The 21841-nt window shown below is 44.5% G+C and overlaps 1 protein-coding gene across 1 annotated transcript in view; it reads right to left on the bottom strand.

Moving 5' to 3' along the window:
- Positions 1 to 21841, bottom strand: part of CRISPLD2 (cysteine rich secretory protein LCCL domain containing 2) — a 45345-nt gene that overhangs the window by 8433 nt on the left and 15071 nt on the right. Inside the window, exons 3-13 of the mRNA XM_081870257.1 lie at positions 17428 to 17546; positions 14754 to 14886; positions 14494 to 14609; positions 12556 to 12656; positions 11034 to 11171; positions 10667 to 10727; positions 8641 to 8707; positions 7244 to 7374; positions 5927 to 5970; positions 3557 to 3629; positions 2462 to 2537 (exon numbers count right to left, since the gene is read on the bottom strand). Coding sequence (XP_081726383.1) covers positions 2462 to 2537; positions 3557 to 3629; positions 5927 to 5970; positions 7244 to 7374; positions 8641 to 8707; positions 10667 to 10727; positions 11034 to 11171; positions 12556 to 12656; positions 14494 to 14609; positions 14754 to 14886; positions 17428 to 17546 — 1059 coding nt within the window. The remainder of the gene's footprint in view (positions 1 to 2461; positions 2538 to 3556; positions 3630 to 5926; positions 5971 to 7243; positions 7375 to 8640; positions 8708 to 10666; positions 10728 to 11033; positions 11172 to 12555; positions 12657 to 14493; positions 14610 to 14753; positions 14887 to 17427; positions 17547 to 21841) is intronic.

The raw sequence follows: 21841 nt of genomic DNA, 5'->3' as shown, positions 1-21841 counted from the left end.
TTAACTACTCATGTGGTTGGAATAGCAGTAGTAATAATGAGAGAGAGTTTTGTCTATGGTGCCACACAGTCTGTGGAATGGTCTCCCCTCTGAGATACAGAAGGCATCAACTCATACCCTCCAACATTTTCATTCCCCAAAATCACTGGACCTTCAACACTTTGGCCCATCCTTGCTGACTCACGCCAGAATAAGCGTCTTTTGCTCCGGTAGTCTGACATGAGGACTCACACCAGAGTACTGGACCAAAAACCGGGACATTCCAGGATGCAAACAGAAGTTGGGGTTGGTTTCTGTGATTTGGGGATGTCCCACTTAAAATGGGACAGTTAGGGGATATGTCATCAGTGATGAATTTCCAATAGTTATTGAAAACAAGTCTTCTTGCCGAGGCATTCCCTGGCCTTTGATACTTGTGTTAACAATTCTTGGTTCCGTATGTGTAGATTCTTTCCTATTTTTCTAGTTATTGTAAACCACTTTTAGTTTATTAATGAAAGGCTGTCTAAAAAATAATTCAAGTAAATTAGTACTATCATTCATTCATTCTTTATTGGGGAGAGAGAGAGAGAGAGAGAGAGAGAGAGAGAGAGAGAGAGAGAGAGAGAGAAAGGTCAACTCAACCACTTGAGTGCTAATATTTATGTGTTGGAAGTGCAATGGAAATCCCAGGGCCAACCCTCCCATTAGGCAGAATGAGGCCATGACCAAACTGTGTGCAATCATCAGTTCATCCTGTAGGCATCAAGCAATAACTATGCACACTGGCACATATTTCTTTAGCACAACCCTTCCCTGACCAGCCTTCCATCCCCTCCATCTATCTTATATCCAATTAAGTCCACTACTCATAACTGCCAAAGCCAAGGCAGTTGAGCAATCATATTTGGGTGGGAAGCCATGCTTCCATTCAATCCATTGCTGAAGATCTGGCAGAAGAGTGCTAACTTAGGATCTAAAGAGGAGTTTAAAAAGAAACCAGTTCATACAAAGAAATTGATCTTATGCTAAGGCCACACAGTGTCCAAAATGAGCTTTATCCCTTGCAGGGAAACAACTGTAAGTTTTTGTTTGGGTTTTTCTCCTTTTTTAAAATGCAGTTCAAGAAGCTCTACAGTAGGAACAAAATCAAATAATTTGGACCATTCTAGCTGTGCAGTAGTAACTTTATTCCACTGCCAACCCACACGTTGATTAAACACTGTCAGGCTCTGTTGCCAGCCAACAATTTTGGAGAGCAAAGATTTGGTCTCCAAACAAGATGGATGTTGTTCTTGAACACATCCCTAATTCAACAGGGAATAAATGTTTTTGGCTCCTTCTGCTGAGCCCTAAGAACTCCTGGTGTGTTAAGCCTCTGTGCTATAGACATGCAGAGGATGTTCTCCTTCTGGTATAGCGTATCTCATGGTTTTTCTATCTGCTCAAGAAATCATAAGAATAACAGGCCTGCTCTGTAATGTCCCTATGCCAACCTTCACCAAATGAATGGCCTCTGGGTGCTTCGAACTACAACTCCTCTCAGGCCCAGTCAGCATGACCATTGGTTCCAGCTCAATGCTGTTAGAATACAGAGGATACCACTCTTCTAACATTGACTATATTATGATTTTTGTCCAGTTACTCAAGAATCCTGAGAACTGTAGGCTTCCCAAAGTGTTGAGAATTCTCTTCTGGCAATCCTCTGGCTGCCAGTGAACTACAAATTCTGTCACTTGCCTATAAAATATGAGTCTGCCTCCACCTTACATTTATCACATGGAAAGCAGGTTTGCAGCCACGTCTTAGCTCAATGTGTTAAAACACCCTTATGTATTTATCTATTAGTAAACCGCTTTGAGGGGACATGGGTGGCACTGTGGGTTAAACCACAGAGCCTAGGACTTGCCAATCAGAAGGTTGGCGGTTTGAATCCCCACGACAGGGTGAGCTCCTGTTGCTCGGTACCAGCTCCTGCCAACCTAGCAGTTCGAAAGCACGTCAAAGTGCAAGTAGATAAATAGGTACCGCTCCGGCGGGAATGTAAACGGCATTTCTGTTTGCTGCTCTGGTTCGTCAGAAGCGGTTTAGTCATGTTGGCTACATGACTCAGAAGCTGTACGCCGGCTCCCTCAGCCAATAAAGCGAGATGAGCGTCACAACCCCAGAGTCAGTCACTACCGGACCCAATGGCCAGCGGTCCCTTTACCTTTTTTAAACCGCTTTGAGATTGTTTGGGTAATAAATGGAAGGAATAAACCTCATCCAGCTTTATCTGCCTCTCTTCAGGAAAGCCTTCAGATTTCTCAATGACACAGCCTGGCTTGCACTCTAGATACAGCACTCATAAGCAGGCTCGCTTGCACGATCAGTGGAAGGTGCCCTGTCATTCATAAAACCACAGAAGCCGAAAATGCCACAACATCTCCACTGTTTATGTACAGCCCATTTTACCAAGCAGGATGAAAAGAAGGTTACTTACATCTGCGTAAATGTTGGTGCCATACACCGGTGCCCAGTAGGATGGCTCATCTTTGCAGTAAGCTGGGCAGTAAGACCTGAAAGGCAATGCATTGAAATGAGCATCTTGCACCACAGACAGCCAATGAGTTTTTGGACTCCACCTAGGAGGTTTTTGGACTCCACCTCCTGTGAGCCACAGACAGCCTGGCCAATGGTCAGGGATGATGAGAGAGTTGTGGACCAGCAATTGCTGGAGGGCACTGTAGGAGAATAGCTGTTTCCCTACAGAGCCACCTTCACTACCCCTTATGTTACAACAGTGAGCTTTTAGGCAGGAAGCTCCAGATTCTGTCTCCCACCACCCTACAAAATTTGCCTGGCATATATGTGTGTGTGTGTGTGTGTGTGTGTGTGTGTGTGTGTGTGTATTTGAACAGCCTTGCTGGATCAAACCAAGAGTCATTGTCACCTGGTGAAGGAATTTGCTCCTGGGAGTCACCAGCTAGTGTTTTTGTAGTTACTGGGCCGGATGGGGAAGAGAAATCCCTACCACTGACTGGTGAGAGGCAACAGGGAGGCAGGATTGGCTCAGTCAGCACCTTCCAAGCTCTGTGGCTACTGACCGGCTAGCGGCTTCAGAAGATATTACCACACTGGGAGCTGCTAGTCAATCAGGAACCGAATGAAAAGCCCCTGCTACTCACTTACTTCCCAGTGAGGGAGCTGTTTCTCCTCTCTGTAGTGCTGATTGTCCCCACCAGAGAACCATCCCACCAGCTACTGCTGTTTGCTGTGGATTTTCCCAGCATTCTCTCTGCTTTCACCAGTCTTGCTTTTGACTTCCAGGTGTCTCTTGAATATTTTTTTAAGCTGACAGGCTTATACCATTGATTAAAATGTCTTATGAGCGGCTGTTCATTTTTATGATTGCATCATAGTGCTTTTAATGTTTCTGCGTTGCTGAACACCAACCTGATGTTTTGCAAGAGTGCGGCATATAAATACTTTATATGAGTAAAATAAACAAATGAATTTTCCTTTCATTGCAATGGGGACTCATGCAGGGGGAAGTCCTGGGCCACTCATACCCACCAAGTATAACTCCAGCATTTACCTTGGGCAATGAGTGGCTGGCTTCTTGAACTGGCAAAGCTCCACTACTGTAGTGTAACAATCCAGAGTCTGCACTATGGAAATGAACACAAAGTCAAGTTGTGAGGTCCATGGGATGGAAGGAAGCACTTGAGACAGACTCCCCATGCACACACCACCCATTGCATATTCAGAGGACCAGTTCCAGGGGTGAGAAGTCCTTGGGCAAAGGGTCCTCTGGTGCTGCTGCAGCAGGCTCAAGCAGAGAGAGGAAATATAGATCCTCAGTAGGAGCTCCAGAGTGGCTCAGTCATCCCCTTGAAAGCCTTGCAGTTGCTGATTGGAAAGCAGCCTCTGTTGATGTCAGGAACTGCTAGCCCAGGCATAGGCAAACTCCAGCTCTCCAGATGTTTGGGACTACAATTCCCATCATCCCTGACCACTGGTCCTGTTAGCTAGGGATGATGGGAATTGTAATCCCAAACATCTGGGGGGCTGGAGTTTGCCTATGCCTGTGCTAGCCAGTCAGTGATAAATGAAACACCCCATGCTGTCCCTGGATCACTAGTAAGGGAGGACCATTAAGCATCCTCTGGTGGACCCCTTCTGTCAACTAACCTGTCTTGGCTGCTGTGAACCAGCCGGGTCCAGCCACCTTTTACATTTCCCTTGGTGACCCCAGAGTGACGCAAACTCCAAAGGCATGGTGGGAAATTTAAAAGGGAGGCTAAATCCAGATATCTGATACTGATGAGGATCAGAAGCAAAGAAAAATTCAGGGGCCATCCAGGGAGGACAGCTGGTGCTATAATGGGTGTTAGGGTCCTGGAAGCAGCTGGAAGGCAGAGTGCTGAAAAATGCCAGCCCTGCACATCCAAGTCCCTTCTCTTCAAACAGTTTTACACAAAGGAGACATTTTTGAGAGTCTTTATCTTGGAGATCGGCTGAACTGCAAAAAGATTCCTTCATTTAAAAGGAGGGAAGGAATCCAAGGGTTTTTTCCTTTTTTTAAGTGGCCTCATTCTTCCTTGTAAGTGTCCTGTCCGGTCTGCAGTCTGTTCCTGGCAGATTATAAGTCGCATCCTAACTTTAAAAGGCTTTTGATGGCATCACTTTTGAAAGTCCCCCTTTCCGTCTCTAACTTTCTAATGCCTTTGTTCAGGCGAACAGGGGTCTGGCACACACACACACAAAAAGCTGTGTTTAGCCTGGATCAGAACTGTAACTGGATGGAAAATGGGTCTGTTTCAGGACAATGCCAGAGTTAGCTTTTGAGTGTTTGTGTGTGTTCTTTTTTTCTTGGAGCTTTCATGCTTTGCTCTTGTCATAATTATGAATATTGTTTTTACAGGCACATGAAAGAGACACACATCTTGATGGCTGGGGTGGCGGGGGAAGCCAAGAGGAAGAGATTGTTTCAGTTCAAAGTAAATTGCAGGACACATTTTGGACCAACCTAATCAAAACCGGGATTTTGAAAGCAGCTCCTTTGCTGTTTCTTGTCACAGATTGACAATGCAACTAGTATTATTATTTTCATTATTATTACACCTAGACAACAATTTTTACTTATAATGTTATTCACCATGTTTTCTGTAATTCTTTGCAACACCTCTGCAAAGTAGGTCACTCCTAATCTCATTTTAGAGATGAGTGACAGCCAGATGCCATCAGAAAATCATTATAATGGAAGAGATTGTGGCTACTTTCACAGCATTCATTTAAAGGACTATGATAGTACAGCCATGGCTTCCCCCAAAGAACTCTGGGAGCTGTAGTTTGTGAAGGGTGCTGTGAGTTAATAGAAACACCCCTGTGCTGCAATTCACAGAGGGGTTTAACTAGGGTTGCCATACGTCTGGAATTTCCCGGAGGTAGCCGGAATATGGCAATAGGAAACAGTGTCTGGGCTCAACAACCTTTGTGCCTGGATTTCCCCCTTTAAAAATATGGCAACCCTAGTTTAACAGTCGTTTCCTCTTCACAGAGAACTCTGGGGACTACAACTCTGTGAGGGAATTGTCATTCACCAAGTGGCATTCTTGAGTGGAGCTTTGAAATGGGTTCAGCAAGACCTGACAATAAGTTGATTGTTGGATCAAGAGAAGCTGTATTTTGGGTGCTGTTTTACAGAGTACCTTTGCCAAGCCCTCTGCAAGATCCCCTGTTCTGTCCCCACAAGTTCAGGTGTCAAACCTGGCCCACAAGTGGGGGGGGGGGGGAGATCAGCCTGACCTGTCTGCCAGATCCCATCCCCCACATCCTTGATGTAAACCAAAGGCCAGTTCTAGTATAATGTACAGTTCTCTAGGAAGCTTTTCCATGCCTAACAAACCCCTGAATGGCATGGTATCTTCTCAGCTATTATAGGCTCCCTATAAAGAAAACTTACCTGTGACTTTCGAAACAATGAAGGAATTAGAAGGTTTGAATTTGCTGTGAAATGCAAAAGACAGAAAACAAAAAGTATTAACTGGCTGTTTCTAACTAAAAGATACGCACTGAATAAATCAAATCTCCACACACCATTATAGGACGATCAGCATCTGTTAGATATCGGAAGTAGGCAGGATAAAAGAGTAAGCATGCATAAATTCCAGATTTTGTAACTGTTAAACAAACCCCTGCTGCTGGGCATATCACAAGTTGACCTGCAGCCACTAGCAGGAGTGTGTGTTTGTTAATGCCATGAAAATGCTCACCAGCATTTATTTATTTTTCTGAATTATACTGCAGTTAAAGGCAGAAGAGTAAACAGGCCATTTTTCTGTGATCATTTGGCCACCCCTAAAGGAGTCTGAAGTTTGAAACTTCAGGTTTCTCAGATTAATAATAGTATGTCAGGAACTCCATTTCATAGGTGGAGAAGGGACCAATCAGAAGATAATGGAAGTCACACACATAGCCATGACTCAGCATTTCCTTAAAGCGCATCACTGCTGAAGCTGGAGTTAGACTTTCACTTCTACAGATCCTGATTTACTCCCTCTCTCTTAATACTGGAACTCAAAATCCTCCTGTGAAACTGAATGACAGGACATTCTGGATGGGCAGATGAAAGTACAGTGGTACCTCAGGTTACAGACACTTTGGGTTACAGACTCCACTAACCCAGAAATAGTACCTCGGGTTAAGAACTTTGCTTCAGAATAAGAACAGAAATCGTGCAGCGGCAGCGGGAGGTTGCATTAGCTAAAGTGGTACCTCAGGTTAAGAACAGTTTCCGGTTAAGAATGGACCTCCAGAACGAATTAAGTTCTTAACCCGAGGCACCACTGTAGTTTTTTGCAGAAAACACAATGGAATTCACCCTCAATTGCTTAGATACTTTAAAGGGGAAATAAGCAAATTCACAGAAGATAAGGCTATGAGCCATTAGATCTAAGCAGAACCTCCACATTCAGTGGCAATATACCTCCAAATATTTGCCCATGGGCAACAGAATAAAGGGAAGGCTACTTCTTTTAAGCCCTACTTGCAGGTTTCCTGGAGTCATCTGGCTGGCCATTGTAAGTAAACACTATCCTGAGCTAGATCTGGCTAGATCGATCTTGTGATGTCCATATGCCCTTGACTACAGAGCCTTCCAGGCAGCTCAGTAAATGTAGAAACCAACTGGTGAGTGCAGCAGGCCCAAGTTAAAATCTGATCCCACCAAAACAATCACCCATAATACTTACTGCTCAGATTTCCCCCCATGGTAAATTACCTTGATGATTGGATGCCATTTCTTGAAGACTTCACAAAGAAATCTGCTCTGCCTTTCCTGGTGATGTCTACCAGGCCTCCTCTGTTATCCAGCACCCCAGAATGGATGGCAGCCCGACATATACTGGATGACTGCAAGGAACATTATTTTTACAGAAGACAGTTAATAGAGTTTATTTGTAAGACTCTTCCTAGCTGATAAATAGCTTGCATTTTTGGTAGCAGTCTATCATTAATCCAGAGCAGGGGTCATCAATGCAGTGCCTCTGGGTGCCACAGTGCCCTCCAGTACCCCCCTATGGCACCTGGAAAAGGCCTCAATAAATATTCTCCCCCCAAAAAATCTGCTCAGTTTCTGTTTGTTCTGGCTCAGCTTCTCCCACACTGAATACATCCCCATAAACATGCCCATGTGCCATCAGATTCCAGAACACCCTCCCTCCCTTTAGTTCTGAACAGAGGAGAGGCTGAAAGAGTTTCTCTCTATGAGTGAGTGTAGTGGTGATTGATGAAGATGCTTTTTTCAATGATTGCATCAATTTGTGGCAATCTTTTTCTGCTCTTTTAGATCTGAAAGCCATTTTTGTTGTGTCATGTCCCTATGGCAGCAATCTTGTAACAGATGCCCACAGCGCTGTCTCAAAATCCTGAATTGGTCTAGAGGCATTTGCCATTCATAGCCTACAAGCCACAATTAATATGGAGCATAGCTGACAACACTGATTTTCAAAATACTAACACACACACACACGGATTGGAACGAGTACAAGGGAAACCTGGACTTCAAAGGGTGGAATGTAAAAATTGTTGATTTTTATTTGCTGATCACTAAATGAATGCTACTGTTTCTGTGCTTTGGTTTTATTATTGATCTTTTAATTTTAGTTTTTCTTATTACAATAATAGTCTTTAAATTGTACATTGCCCTGGAAGTTTTTGTTGAAGGGTATGGCTCATATATTTCTTATATAAAATGTTTGCCATTATTAGAGACAGAGCCAAGAGGAATGTGACTAATCAGGAGTAAGCTAGAGCAGTATCTGTCTAGATAGAGCCAGGGTAAGGCCTAGCTAGTGATGCATGATGTCTAGCAGAATTTCGAGCTCCAACAGAATCCGGAGCTTCTTCATTCTGCAGACATCCCAGTTTTGGAGGCCAGACATCATGCATTTACTTATTTTTTACAGGTAAGAACTAATTAAACACTGTATGATGGGAGTGGCTCTATTGTACTGAAAGCCACCTACACAGAACACAAGGCTGTGATTTTGTGCTTGGCTTTTATCCAGGGTGAGTATGCCTGGTGGTTCTATCATCACGCAGGTCACTAAGGCACATCATTATCCTCCATTTCTTGGGACTTGCAAATATCTCTCTGTTTATTACTTTATTACGTACGCTTTCATAGGTGAAGGTTCCGAACACTTTTGCGTTATTGTTCAAGCAGCCAGCAGGACACAGGTATCTAGCAAAAAATAAATAAATGAGTATAGTTAGCCGTGTAATAGTCTTCAAGCCTTTTGGAACTATCTGTAGACCCAGCCTGAAACAGAGAACCCACTTTTTATTTTTATCATACATTCTGACTTGCCCATTCTTCTCTCTCTCTCTCTTGTTCCTCCTCCCTCCCTTCATTTTTCCTCCTTCTTTGAACCCCAAACAAATAAAAACTTCCCCTGAAATGAGGTGATGTTGTGGGTGCAATGCATGTAAGGAATGGATATGCACCTGTTACCAGCTTTGATTTCTGGGTCTTGATTAGGGATAGAGGCGGAACCCACAAAACTAGGATTCCAAGAGGATCATGGCTTGGATCAGACTGCAAGCTCACTCTGTCTTTAGAACTTTTAGATATATACAGCTGATGGACAAAGTTCCATGGAGGTAGACAAATGGGGAAGACCACCAAGTCAGATAATCAAATCTGTCCCCTGTCCCCGCAAAACAACAACACCACCAAAGTGGCCTTTGCAAGCTTCATCAACATACAGTGGACAGGGGCTGTGTACACACCAGGGTGGATAAAAATCAATGATTTTTTATTTTTAAAAAATAAAAATTTGGATTATATTTAAATCAGATTTTTTTAAAAAATCGGATTTTTAAAATAAAATGCTTTTGGAGGAAAAATCTTTCTAAAGATAATTTTCTATTTAAGTTACATTATAGTCCAAAGTCTATTCATCAGGAATTAAGGATTTGTTTTAAGTTTTCATGTGTGCTGAAACTCAGTCTAAGTTGTTGTTTTTTTAATCATTTAACCATATCAGTTAACAAACATGGATACATATGCTATAATGTTATTGTTTTAGTTAAATAAATTGTTTAAATTGTTATTAAGGAAATGATTATTTTTCTCCTTCCAATAAAGTACAGCAGAAAAGTTGTTCAAACATAAATAATAATTTCATAAATTACCTGTCTTTGTATTTCTACTAATATAACCAAATCAGAAAATTTTGATATAACTGTAAAAACTACTTTGAAAATTAATTATTCCAAAAATGAAACCTTCATTTGGTTGTAAATATTAAGATTACACCAGCAAGAATGAGTCTTTCTGTAAAAAAAATGATTTAAATCAAGTCTTACTGACTAGTGATTTAAATCAAGTTTTACTGACTAGTGATTTAAATGGACACACAGCAAGGTCTACCTCAATGAGTTTTTATTTTTGGAACAAAACTAGTTTTTCAAGAAGCACTTTTCAGGGGCAAAAAAAAAATAATGCAATAGATCTAGACTGAGTGTGGGCTATGTTGCAAAAGCAAGTACTCAGACTCCACTGATTTGCAAATAAAATGTTGTGCAGCTTTACTAACCTCATTTGAACTACCCACGTTTTTAAGGAGAAACAATAACCAAAAAAAGCAATGCATAAAAACTGAACAGCATCCCCACTCTACATTTTCAAACAACCCTCTCTTTAATACCAATGTTTGGTTTGGATTTGGTGTGCTTCTCTCCCCAGTCCGCCCCCCCCAACACAAAAAAACCCCAAAGTGATAAACTGTACTGTACTTAAACTAAAACCATCACACGCAGACTTGGTGGGTGGAGGCAATTGATGGTCCAGCTGAGATAAGTAAACATTGCTGGAGCGAGGGTGCTGAAAGGTCAGTGCCAACATTAGCCAAACAGTGTCGGCCACTTTGGGAACTGCGGGTTACACATCGCAGGCACTTGCACAAAATCAACTGCGGCCCCTTAATCTTGGCTGAATTTGGCTGCGTCATTTGCATGAATGGGCCCTGAAAGGCTGGCTTCATAGACAAGGGGCTTCTACACAGCCACTGGATCCGTGTCACAACAAACAGAGCACAGCCCATCTTTTGCTTTGAAAATATAGTGCGACTTTGCCAAGGGTGAGGCCTCTGCTTTCCCAGCAAGGTGGGGAAAGGAAAGAGAGGAAGGGGATGATTACCTGTTACATGTCGATCCTTTGCATTTATCCCTCATTTTGGTGTCACACTTGATCACTTGTGCTGGAGGGGGGAAGAGAAAATATAGAACCATCAGCAGGGCAAGTACTGTAACAGATATCCACATGGTCACACTTGTGCAGATGAAGCCTTCAAGCCGTTGCTAGACTACAACTCCCATCATCCATGACCATTGGCTATGCTGGTGATGGGTGTTGGAGTCCAACAAGATCTGCAGGGCCACAACTTCCCCAGTCTTGGTCTAGAAGCTTTAAGGGGGTTCTCTCTTTAAAAAGCTACAGGTGACCAAAAATTCCCTTGCAGGAGCATCTTGAAACTTAGGAGAGGGAGACAGTAATGCTCTCTTACTCATGTAAGACACAGCGGTTGGCTTTTCTTTCACAGGTTTTGTGGCTTTGGGCTTCCACACAGGTTTGCTGTCCGACACCTGGGGCGTCTCCACTTCGTTGGTCTCCTCGGTCTCGGGTTTTTGGACGTAACCGTCATCTTTTTTCACCCCAGCAGATTGAAAGAAAAAGCATCTTGTTAATATTTAAGGTCAGTGGGGCAGGTGGTGGAGGTGACTGCTCCCTTTAATTTACTTAGGGGGGTTGGCTGCATTGCCCAGAAGTTCACTTCTGCTTGAAAGCTTAAAATGCAAAGCAAACAGAAGGGAAAAGTGGGTCCTTCTCTTCTAAAGGTCACATCCACACCACCACAGCACTACAGATCCCAAGATTCTTTGGGGGAAAGCCATGTGTTTTATATTTACAATGTGGCTTTGACTGGAGTATGAAGTAACAAACAAGATCTGTACAAATATAAGAATTACTATCTGATTAGCCCAGGCATAGGGAACTTCACACCTGGGGGCAGGCATCAAATGGAGACCTCTATGCCTCTCTGTCCAGCCCATGAGATGTCCTCAAGGCATGCCCATTTATCTTCTAAGGCCACAATCTCTATTGGCCCCGCTTTACACCCTCTGGGAGTATTTTTGCCTGGCCGGCAATGTGCCCTGGATCTCTGTTTGTGACTCATGCTTTCCTAGATGGGGACTAGAGAAGGGTATGTGAGTTGGGTGTAGAAACCAACCCACTGCACATCAGTAACCTTGACATTCATTGTGTTGCCACTGGCAAAGTTCTATTCAAAGTAGACCCACTGAAATTGATGAGCCTGAGTTGGTTGCGTCCAATCATTTCAGTGTGTCTACTCTGAGTAGGACTAACACTGATACAGCCCATCTAGTCCAGCATCCTCTTCTCACAGTGGCTCACCAGATGCCTGTGAGAAACCTGAGCACAAGCACAGAGCTCTGCCCCTCCTCATCCATGGCTCTCAGCGAATGGAATTCAGAAACATTTCTTGAAGCTAACCCATCAACAGCAAGCAGCTGGACAGAAAACTGAGCAAGCACACAGATCCCCCTCCCTTTGGTCACAGCCTTAAGGGGGAAATACAGTCCTACATTTGTATCTATGCATATGCATTAAAGTAAAAGGTAAAGGTACCTTTACCCGACTCTAGGGTTGTGCGCCCACCTCACTTAAGAGGCCGGGGGCCAGCGCTGTCCGGAGACACTTCCAGGTCACGTGGCCAGCGTGACGAAGCTGCTCTGGTGAGCCGGCACCAGCGCAGCACACGGAAACGCCGTTTACCTTCCCGCTATAAAGCGGTACCTATTTATCTACTTGCACTTAGGGGTGCTTTCGAACTGCTAGGTGGGCAGGAGCTGGGACCGAAAGACGGGAGCTCACCCCGCCGCGGGGATTTGAACTGCCGACCACGCGATCGGCAAGCCCTAGGCGCTGAGGTTTTACCCACAGCGCCACCCACGTCCCGCATATGCCGATTCTCTTGACATCTTGCAAACCGCTTAACCACGTACCTTTGTAACAGAGATTATTCTGGCACCTTCCTCCATAGCTAGGCGGGCATTCAGAACACGGCCTGCCGTTTTTATAAGGTGCTTCTCCGATCCAGTTGCCTCTGAAAAGTGAGCACACATTTTGAAAGTTCCTTAATTCCTCCTCTCTCAAGTGTCCTCTGTTCCACACTTTAACATATGCAGTTGCTTCACTGGACTGTTCCAGGCCAGTTGCCTGGATCTTTACCCTCCTGAGGCCTCTAAGCACTGTGGAGCTACGGAAGAACTGAATGTCCTTACTGTACTTACTCATTGATAGATTACTGTAAATATGGGGAAAGATTACTCCTTTCCACAAATGTATAGTTGAGCAGCACTCTAGCAATAACTTGGCAGAGTTCAGAAGTGAAGCTGCCTTTTTATATACCTCACAACCAGCCAGTCACTGACGGGCTTTTGCCACTGGCTCCCCCTCGCTAGTTCCACAAAGCTGTTAGTCAAGGCTGCCTCCATTTCTTTCCTCACAGGACATTCAGGTGGCTGGAGGAACTTAGCACGGATGTTCAGGTCTTCCCCACTCAGGAACATGTTCCATTCCCCGTCCTGGAGAGCTTCCGAAGAGTCTTCCAAGAGATCCAAAATACTAGCTGTGATGTGTGAGCCAGACAAATTGCCAGTGTCTGGGAACATCAGACTCACACAATGTTTCCTTCATGCTAACCCACTCATCCTTACTGGGCAAAAATCACTCAGCACCAAATTTGTCTTCAGGAGAGGTGAGAGACCTACGTTTGAGCCACGCCTGTCCAGAAACACACTTCTCAAAACATTCAAAGGATCAGGAGCTGCCATTTTGATACAAACAAGCCCACAAGATTCGGATTAAGGATGCCTCTGTTCTACCTCCACTGTCAGGGGTATTATGCTTCTGGGTGCCAGTTGGTGGGAATCACAGGTGAGCAGAGTGCTGTTGTGCTCATGTTTGTCTTGCAGGCTTCCCATAGGCATTTGACCAGCCACTGTGATGCTGGAGTAGGCAGGCTATTGGTCTAATCCAGCAGACTCCTCTTATATTCTTAAGTGATGGAAGCACTGGTGGGGTCCAAAACTGATTACATTTCCTCAACCCAGCCTGGTGTTCAACATTGGTCTTTACACTATGGGGATGTCTCCAGTGTTCTCCAGTGTTTGCAAGCATGAGGGCTCTTGCTCCAGCAGACAGGTGACTTTAAATATTGTGCAACAGAGAAATTGAATGTAACAGTTGCTCTAGCAATGGATTGTGCAATCTGTTGTGCAACAACGTTACCAGCAATCTGATTATCTGCTTGCACAACAATGTTCTGCTGGTGCAACACATTTGGCCAGCAGATAAGTATACCACTAAGTGACTTTAACTTAGCGTTACATTGGATACAATCCCCTGTCTTTTATGTCACCAGCAGTGCCACTGTCCCTAACTGACCCATTGGGCTTTGGCATCACTCATAACTAGAAAGACAGTTGGAAATAGCTTGCCCAGTTGCTGCCAACTGAGACAAAATATGCACAAAACTGCAATTACTTCAACTTGCATCCCTTATAGGGACAGGTGAATCAGTGCCTATCAAATTCTCATCTTTCCAGCCTTTAGTTCAGCTCTCCATATATCCACATCTGTTTGTGGTTTGTTTGAAAACAAAAGTCCTCATGAAAATTCATCACCCCCTCATAATGTACACATTTTGGCACCTAATCAATTGCATTTTTACATATTATTTTCACTAATATATGCAGTCTTTATCCTCCTTTTGTGCATATTACTTGGCTAGAGAATTGCATTGCAACATTCAGAAAAGTATGAATTTCAAAGGATCGCTGTGCTTCAGTTCACATGTTGTTTCAGAAAACCCAAATTTGTTAGATTCCCCTTTAAAGGAGAACAGAAAGGAATCTATAGCCCCATTCCCAATTCCTTACTTAGGAGAGTAGTTGCAGACCAGGTAGACAGCATTCTCCCAGATTTGGCCCCACACGTCCATCCTTTTGCAGACATTCACAGCACAGCCAACCTTATTTGTCGTTGCCCAGACCACCTGCAAATGGGCACAAGGGCACAAATGATGTCAACACTTGCCACACGAGATCAGTCCCCTAGCATTTTCACATCTGCCCACATCTGGCAGACTTGCAACAAGAAGCAGCAAGTTCCAACAGAAGCCCCGTCCCGCTTCCCTTACCTGTGTGTAGTGGGTGCACATCGGTCCTGAACATCTCTCTGGACACCAGGGATTACATTCATGGGGATAGGGATAGGTATAATCTTTCACTTCATCGTACCAAGACTGGACATGGAAAGCTGGAGAGCGATACCTAAGGAAAAGAAAGATATATTCCAGTTCTGGTGAAAGATTCGGCGCAGATAAAAGGCAGCGCCTATTCCTGCAGCAAGGGATGCAGGTGGCGCTGTGGTCTAAACCACTGAGCCTCTTGGGCTTGCCAATCAGAAAGTTGGCGGTTCGAATCCCTGCGACAGGGTGAGCTCCTGTTGCTCGGTCCCAACTCCTGCCCACCTAGCAGTTCAAAAGCATGCCAAAAGTGCAAGTAGATAAATAGGTACTGCTCCAGCGGGAAAGTAAACGGCGTTTCCGTGCGCTGCTCTGGTTTCACCAAAAGTGGCTTAGTCATGCTGGCCACATGACCTGGAAAAACTGTCTGTGGATAAACGCCAGCTCGCTCAGCCTGTAAAGCGAGATGAGTGCCACAACCCCAGAGTAGTTTGCGACTGGACCTAACTGTCAGGGGTCCCTTACTTTTTATTCCTGCAGCACCTAGTTAAACTATGGCACTCACTCCCACAGGAAGCAGTGGTGGCCTCCAACTTGGAAGGCTTTCAAAGAGGAGATGACAAATTTGTGGAGAAGGCAATCAATGGTTACCAGCCATGATGGCTATGCTCAGCCTCCACAGTCAGAGGCACTCATGCGTTTGAATACTAGTTGCTGCATGTTGCATGAGTGGTCTTGTGTTCAGGTCCTGCTTGCTGGTTTCCCACAGGCATCTGGGTAGCTACCATTAGAATAGGATGCTAGACAAGATGGGCCATTGGCCTGGTCCTACAGGCTCTTCTTGTGTTCTTAATTTGACAGAGAATACCATTGCCTCTCTTGAGTATTTATGGCAGAGTACCTTTCCCGCACTGCCAAGAATCCACAACAGAAGAAAAGCCCAGCTGGATCAGACCAGGGCCAGTCTAGCCTAGCCTCCTGTTTCCCATCTTGCAAGAGATGCACCAAGAATTTCTCCACAAGGCTTTTTTATACGCCACTTTGCTGGGAAAAGAAGTGGAGATGAGCCCTGGACTGACTCCAGAATGGTATAAGTGTGGGCAGGTTGGGACTGGTGACTTTTAGCAACTGAGCAGAATGGAATTTCGCCCCCTAAAAAATGGGATTCAAAGTGAGTTGCATTATAAAGTTCTGAGCATGAAATCTCCCACGCTGTTTCTTTTTAGGAGCCCTCTCATTCTCTGGGGACATTAGTGAAATCTCTTCAGAAACTCAGGGACTCTCTCTGTTCACCAGGCTGCAGGTGTAGCAAAATAAATAGCAACTTCACCATTAGGCTGTGTGGGAAGTGGAAGATATAAACCCTGAATTGAAAGTAGGGAGTGGAGCTTGGCCCACTCTCCAGTTGGCAGCCAGTTCTTCAAATAGGAGCTGGCAAAAACATTCAGCTGCATCAACAAGCATGATTTCTTACCCTGCCCAGTGCAGTGTTAGGATGAAGCCTTCAACTGGGATTATGGAAAGTACGCTCCCTCTTAGTCCACGTTATGTGCTCACAATCAGGGAATGAACCCAAAGTGGGGAGTACAAAGCCTAGCAGGACATGGGATGACACTAAGGATTAAGGAGCTTAGCCATTTGGACGTTGTGTTCCGTCACCAAATATGGATTTCTGTAGGTTACAAAAGATTCTGCCCTGGCTTCTGTCTTGCTACTGACTTTCTGCTTCTTTTTGGACCATTTCCCTGTGTGCAACACATCACCAGCACTCTTCCTAATGGAGAAAATTCATGCAGCACAGAGTAAATTTTTTTATAAAAAACACACACACCCAAACACATGGGAAATGTGTGTGCGAACAATAGCTCTGCAATCCTGAAGTATGAATGGTCTGGGCATTTAGACCAGGATATATATCAGACATTTAAATGCTGCTCCTTGTTGCATGGTTGAGCCACCGCCACAGACCAGGAGGGGGGCATCTAAAAGCTGCACATAGGCAATGGGAAACTAAACAAGTTTCCATTGATGAGTGAAGCTCAACACATGCAGAGGCTCTATTGATAGGAAGAGTGTGTGGAGAGAAGACCTTTATTTAGAATAAACCTTCCTATGGCATTTCCCCCTGCCTAAAGGTAAAGGTAAAGGGACCCCTGACTATTAGGTCCAGTCGTGGCCGAATCTGGGGTTGCGGCGCTCATCTTGCTTTATTGGCCGAGGGAGCCGGTGTACAGCTTCCGGGTCATGTGGCCATCATGACTAAGCCGCTTCTGGCGAACCAGAGCAGCACACGGAAACGCTGTTTACCTTCCCGCTGGAGCGGTACCTATTTATCTACTTGCACGTTGACGTGCTTTCGAACTGCCTACACACTTGTAAATTTGCCATATGGGCGTGGTCTAAAGGCTTCTATACTACAACCACTTAACTACGTACTAGTAAATCACATTGAATTCAATGGGGCTTGCTCATGAGTAGATATGTGTAGAACTGTGCCTTGCTTGGCTTGGTAGCCATCTTAGATTCATTCATTATCTCTGTTCATAGTTAAATTCTTATCCCACCCTTTCTCCCAAAGGAGCTCAGGGCAGCAAACAGACACCATAAGACAATTAACACATCTTACCTGCCCCAGTGAACAGCCAGATTTTGACCAATAGACCTAAGGAGGGTGGCAGGCCCATGATCCCAAATGCATTCATGGGCCCAGGACTCGGCCGATCTCTCCAGCTCATCGTCCCATCTCTATGTGGAAGAAAGACAGAAAGGCATTAGAGGAGGCAAAATGAAGATGGTGGCATTTTCCAACCAAGCCTCAGAATTAAACCCAAACAAGCAACATATCAAGTGTGTCTCAGTACGGAATGTTGCAGAGCATCCTTGCATTCCAGGAAAAGGAGAAGTGCTTATACCGTGATGTTATTTCCATATTGGGCATCCTGTCCAGTTTGTGGGGAAAGGTTGCTTTAACTGTTTAGAGGTCATGCAGGAAGACTAGCACTTGCAGCCTGAACACCAGAAAGATTGGGAAAGAACTGGAACCAGTGGAGGCTGGTCCTTTGGCGTGAATGGGGCACTGACCCACCAACCTCAGTCCACCCTCAGTTTGCATCCACCTGCCCAGCCGTCTTACTTAACAACCAGTCCAGAGGCGGTACTGCCTGTTAGCTTCCCCCTCTTCTGTCTCAGAACTCAGCAGGAAGCAGGTTGGAACAAAACTGGAATCAGTTGGCTCTGCCAATCACTGGCTCTGATCCTGCCCATCATTGGCTCTTTGTGAAATTGACTTACAGAAATGCATTGCATTAGGGAGGAATTGCTGGACTAAAAAAAAATAATGCATCCCATAATTTCTTTTTCTTTTTTAATGGAAATAAATTGTAATTGTGGAGAAATAATGAAATAGTTATGGGCATCATGTGGTGACTACAATGGAAATTATGGGAAGGTTGGTGCCTTTTCCCCCCAGGGGAACTGACTTTGATGATAACACGGGGATGATGAGGAAACCAGTGCACTGCTAAAGCTCCCATCATCCCTGACTGCTGGTCATGCTGGCTGGGAGCCCTACAACAACCAGAGCATCACAGGCTCCCCAATCCTGTGCTATAAGCATCATCATCATCATCATGCTTGTGCTAGAGTGCTAATTGGGACATAGCACTGAGTTCAGCTTTACTGGGACTGTTTTCTTCTTTAAAAGAAAAGAGGTGTTTCACATGCATATAAAATTGGCAGTGCAGCATCAAATCATTGGTTCAACATAAATGTAAACCAAGCCCATGCCAAGACAAGGTAAAAGTACCTGGCTTTCTGGCAACCCTGCGTTGTGTTTGGGTCATTTAAGTACATCCCATGCTTAGATCGTGTAACTTTTCTGAGCCAAAGCATGGTGAGGAGTTGGGGAGGGGGATTTGTTAAACTCGAGCCAAGAACACATGTTCTTGCAACGCACTTCAAATTAGCACCAGCTCTAGTTGGAAGCATTTGCTATGGGCGTGCAGAAAATAAAATCATTTGCGATTGCTAATCCCCTCTCCGGAGGAGCTCCTGGACTGGAAACAAAAAGCACCAAGGACTCACTGGCTTGTGTGTTGCTTGCACTGAAACACAAAGGACTTCAAAGCTCCGTTTGTATTCCAGAGGTGAACGCTGATGATTTCCAAGTCCTATTAGGTAAATATGACTCGATGAAAGGCGGATTATGAGCCAGCCCCAGGAGAGTCGTTTAGAGTTGGCCTTTCTGCTTGGTCTGTGAGACTCTTTTATAGGCTTCATGGCCCCCAGGAAAAAGGGGGGGCGGGGAACACATGAGACAAGCACACCGAGCGAAAGCAAAACATGAAGCTGTAACCATGCTGGATGAGTAAATAGACATTAGCCTGAAGAGTCTGCTGCTGCTGCTGCTGCTGCTGCAATGCTGAGCTGCAAGGAACCCAAAAGCCAAGGAAAATATGTCTCAGCTGCGTGTTTACTTTCAGAGAAGCAGCAGGGCCATTTCTGCCCTCATAAGCATTGGAACCGCCTGCTGTCTGCCCAGCCGTAACTGAAGCTGTGATTCTAAATAGATTTGCAGCTGGAGACTGCACACGACGGGGACACAGTGTCTTTCGCGCACCTGGCCACCAAATTATGGAGAGCAAGAGATCACACCCAATTTAACATCCTGAGGATCTTAGCTTTCATTGCAAAGATTATAAGTGTGTGTGTGTGTGTGTGTGTAGGTGTGTGTGTGTGTGTGTGCAAGACTCTAGAAGAGCCATGCCAAGTGCCTGAAAGGTACTCCAGGGATGGGTAACATGTGGCCCTCCAGATGTTTTTGGACCATGTTTCCCATCAGGTTCCATGAAACACTTGAATTGCTTCTGCCACAATAAATCGTGCCCACTCACCCATCAGCTGACATCGGCTGATGTGTGGGAAGACAGCGTATTTATTAATCCTGCATCAGCCACAGCACCTGCTTCCAGCAGGGAATAGGATCCTGCAGCCCAGACAGCAGGATTTAATCTCAGAAGTTAAAGCCCTTTGCTTTAAGTGGGGAGATGGGTGAAGTGCAGAGACTGCCTTGAGGGGGGCAACCCCACTCATCTCTCAAATTTAGCCCACAAAGCAGATCTTTTGGAGGATCTGAGCCTCCATGGAGCAAACAAAATCTTTCCAACTCCTGCACACCGGCCTTCTTTGTTGTAGTATCACAGAATTTGGCTTCCTAATTAGGGTAGTCCTTTACACATCAACACCACCCCCAAAAAGAGAAAACCCATTACAGTACTTTTAAAAAAGAATAAAGAAGGTGCCAAATTGCATAATATTGGCATACGCTAATTTATACATTTAGATGCAAATGAAATAAATCCCTCAATTCCTATTTTATTTTTCATTTTTATATGCTTTTATGTTGCTGTTTGCTGGTTTTAGGTTGTACTTTTGTTTTAATGATATTGTTTCTTTGTTTCACATTGTATGCCACTTATTATAAAAAGATTAAGTGGCTTATAAGTGCTTTAAAATAAATTAAATGAATTAGTTATTTAAATAAATACGGGAGACTTTGCAACATAGCAAGGAAGACTGTGGCCAGTGTGCTTGCTCTTGTTGGCAGCTGGCAAGGTGCTTCAAATTATTGGTGGGCAACATCAAGACTCACCTGCTCTCCCCTCTGAAGTGTTGTTTACCTTAAACCACCTTACATCACCAAACCTTTATTAGGCATTACAAATATAGGCCATCATAAAACATCCATATATAAAATCTTAAAATATACACCTTAAACCAGGCATGAAGCAGACAGGACATTCAAACAGAGGACTCTCCTCCTGCCAACAGAGGACACCTTCAAAGAGAGAACTGCTCTCTATAAGGTAGGGTACATGGACACTTATTCACATTCTGACTCATTAGTCTGTGGAAAACTGGACCCATGTCAAACGCATTCCAAAGCCTTAGGATTTCCACATAAATGTGTTAAGGGGTGTGTGTGTGTGTGTCTGTGTGTAATAGAATTTCTTGGAAAGGATTTATACATTCCTCTTTTACTGACAAAACCTGGATGACAAATAGTAAAAGACTTGGAAAGCTGCTGGGCTAAAAATATTTGTTTTCCTGTTTTCGCCACATCTAATTTTTAAGGTGATATTTTTGAAGAAAATAACAGTGCTTCCTTTTCTCCCCGGAAGGTGAGAAACTTACCTCTGGTTCTTATGAGGGAAACATGAGAAATGGTGACCCTGCCACCTAAATTGCCTCTGGGAGGGAGAGGAGGGTGAGTGAGGAGCAATGCACCTTGGGTGTATATAGCAGCCTTATATGTGTATCAAAGGGCTTTGGCTCAGTGGTAGAGCACCTGCTTCGCATGTGGAAGGTCCCTGGTTTGATCCTCAGCATCTCCAGGCAGGGCTGGGAAAGACTCCAGCATGAAACCCTAGAAGCGTCTGCCAGTCAGTACAGATGAAAGCAGCTTTCTGTGTTCTGTGCATCATCACTTTCAATAACAGACATTCAAACAAGCCGATTGAGATACATTCCATTCTTCCAGAATATGTCATTTCTGAATCAGGAACTCCCATCTTGATGGGCCCAAGACCACCCAGTGAACTTCATGGTTGAGTAGGAATTTGAACCGAGGCCTCCTTATCTGAAGTCCAGCACAACACACTGGCCCTCTGCGTTATTCAGGGACCCTCTGGGGAGGGAATTGGGCTCAACAGGTCCATATTCACAGCCCATCTAGCTTTACTTTCTCCTCCAGAATTCATTGGGAGGCATTTAGCACCAAGTGTAGACCCACCCTCCTCATCAGCATAGCTCCACCCTGAGTTTCACAGCTTGGCCAGGCGAGGCCATGACAGAGCCCTGGCAAAAGAGCCTTCTTTTTTTTCTAGCAAGAGAGGTTGAGCGAATAACCAGACTATGCAGAGGGTAGCCCTGGGTTGACCTGACCTACTAACAGTTCCTTTCCAGCTGCAATGACTCAAGAAGCTGCAATCTGAGCTGAATTTGCTTCAGGAAACCACTTGAAGAAGAAACTCCTTGTTACT

The sequence above is a fragment of the Podarcis erhardii genome (assembly GCF_964252035.2).
Source record: "Podarcis erhardii genome assembly, chromosome: 7".
Classification (NCBI taxonomy): Eukaryota; Metazoa; Chordata; class Lepidosauria; order Squamata; family Lacertidae; genus Podarcis; species Podarcis erhardii.
This window is presented reverse-complemented; position numbering and strand designations above follow the sequence as displayed.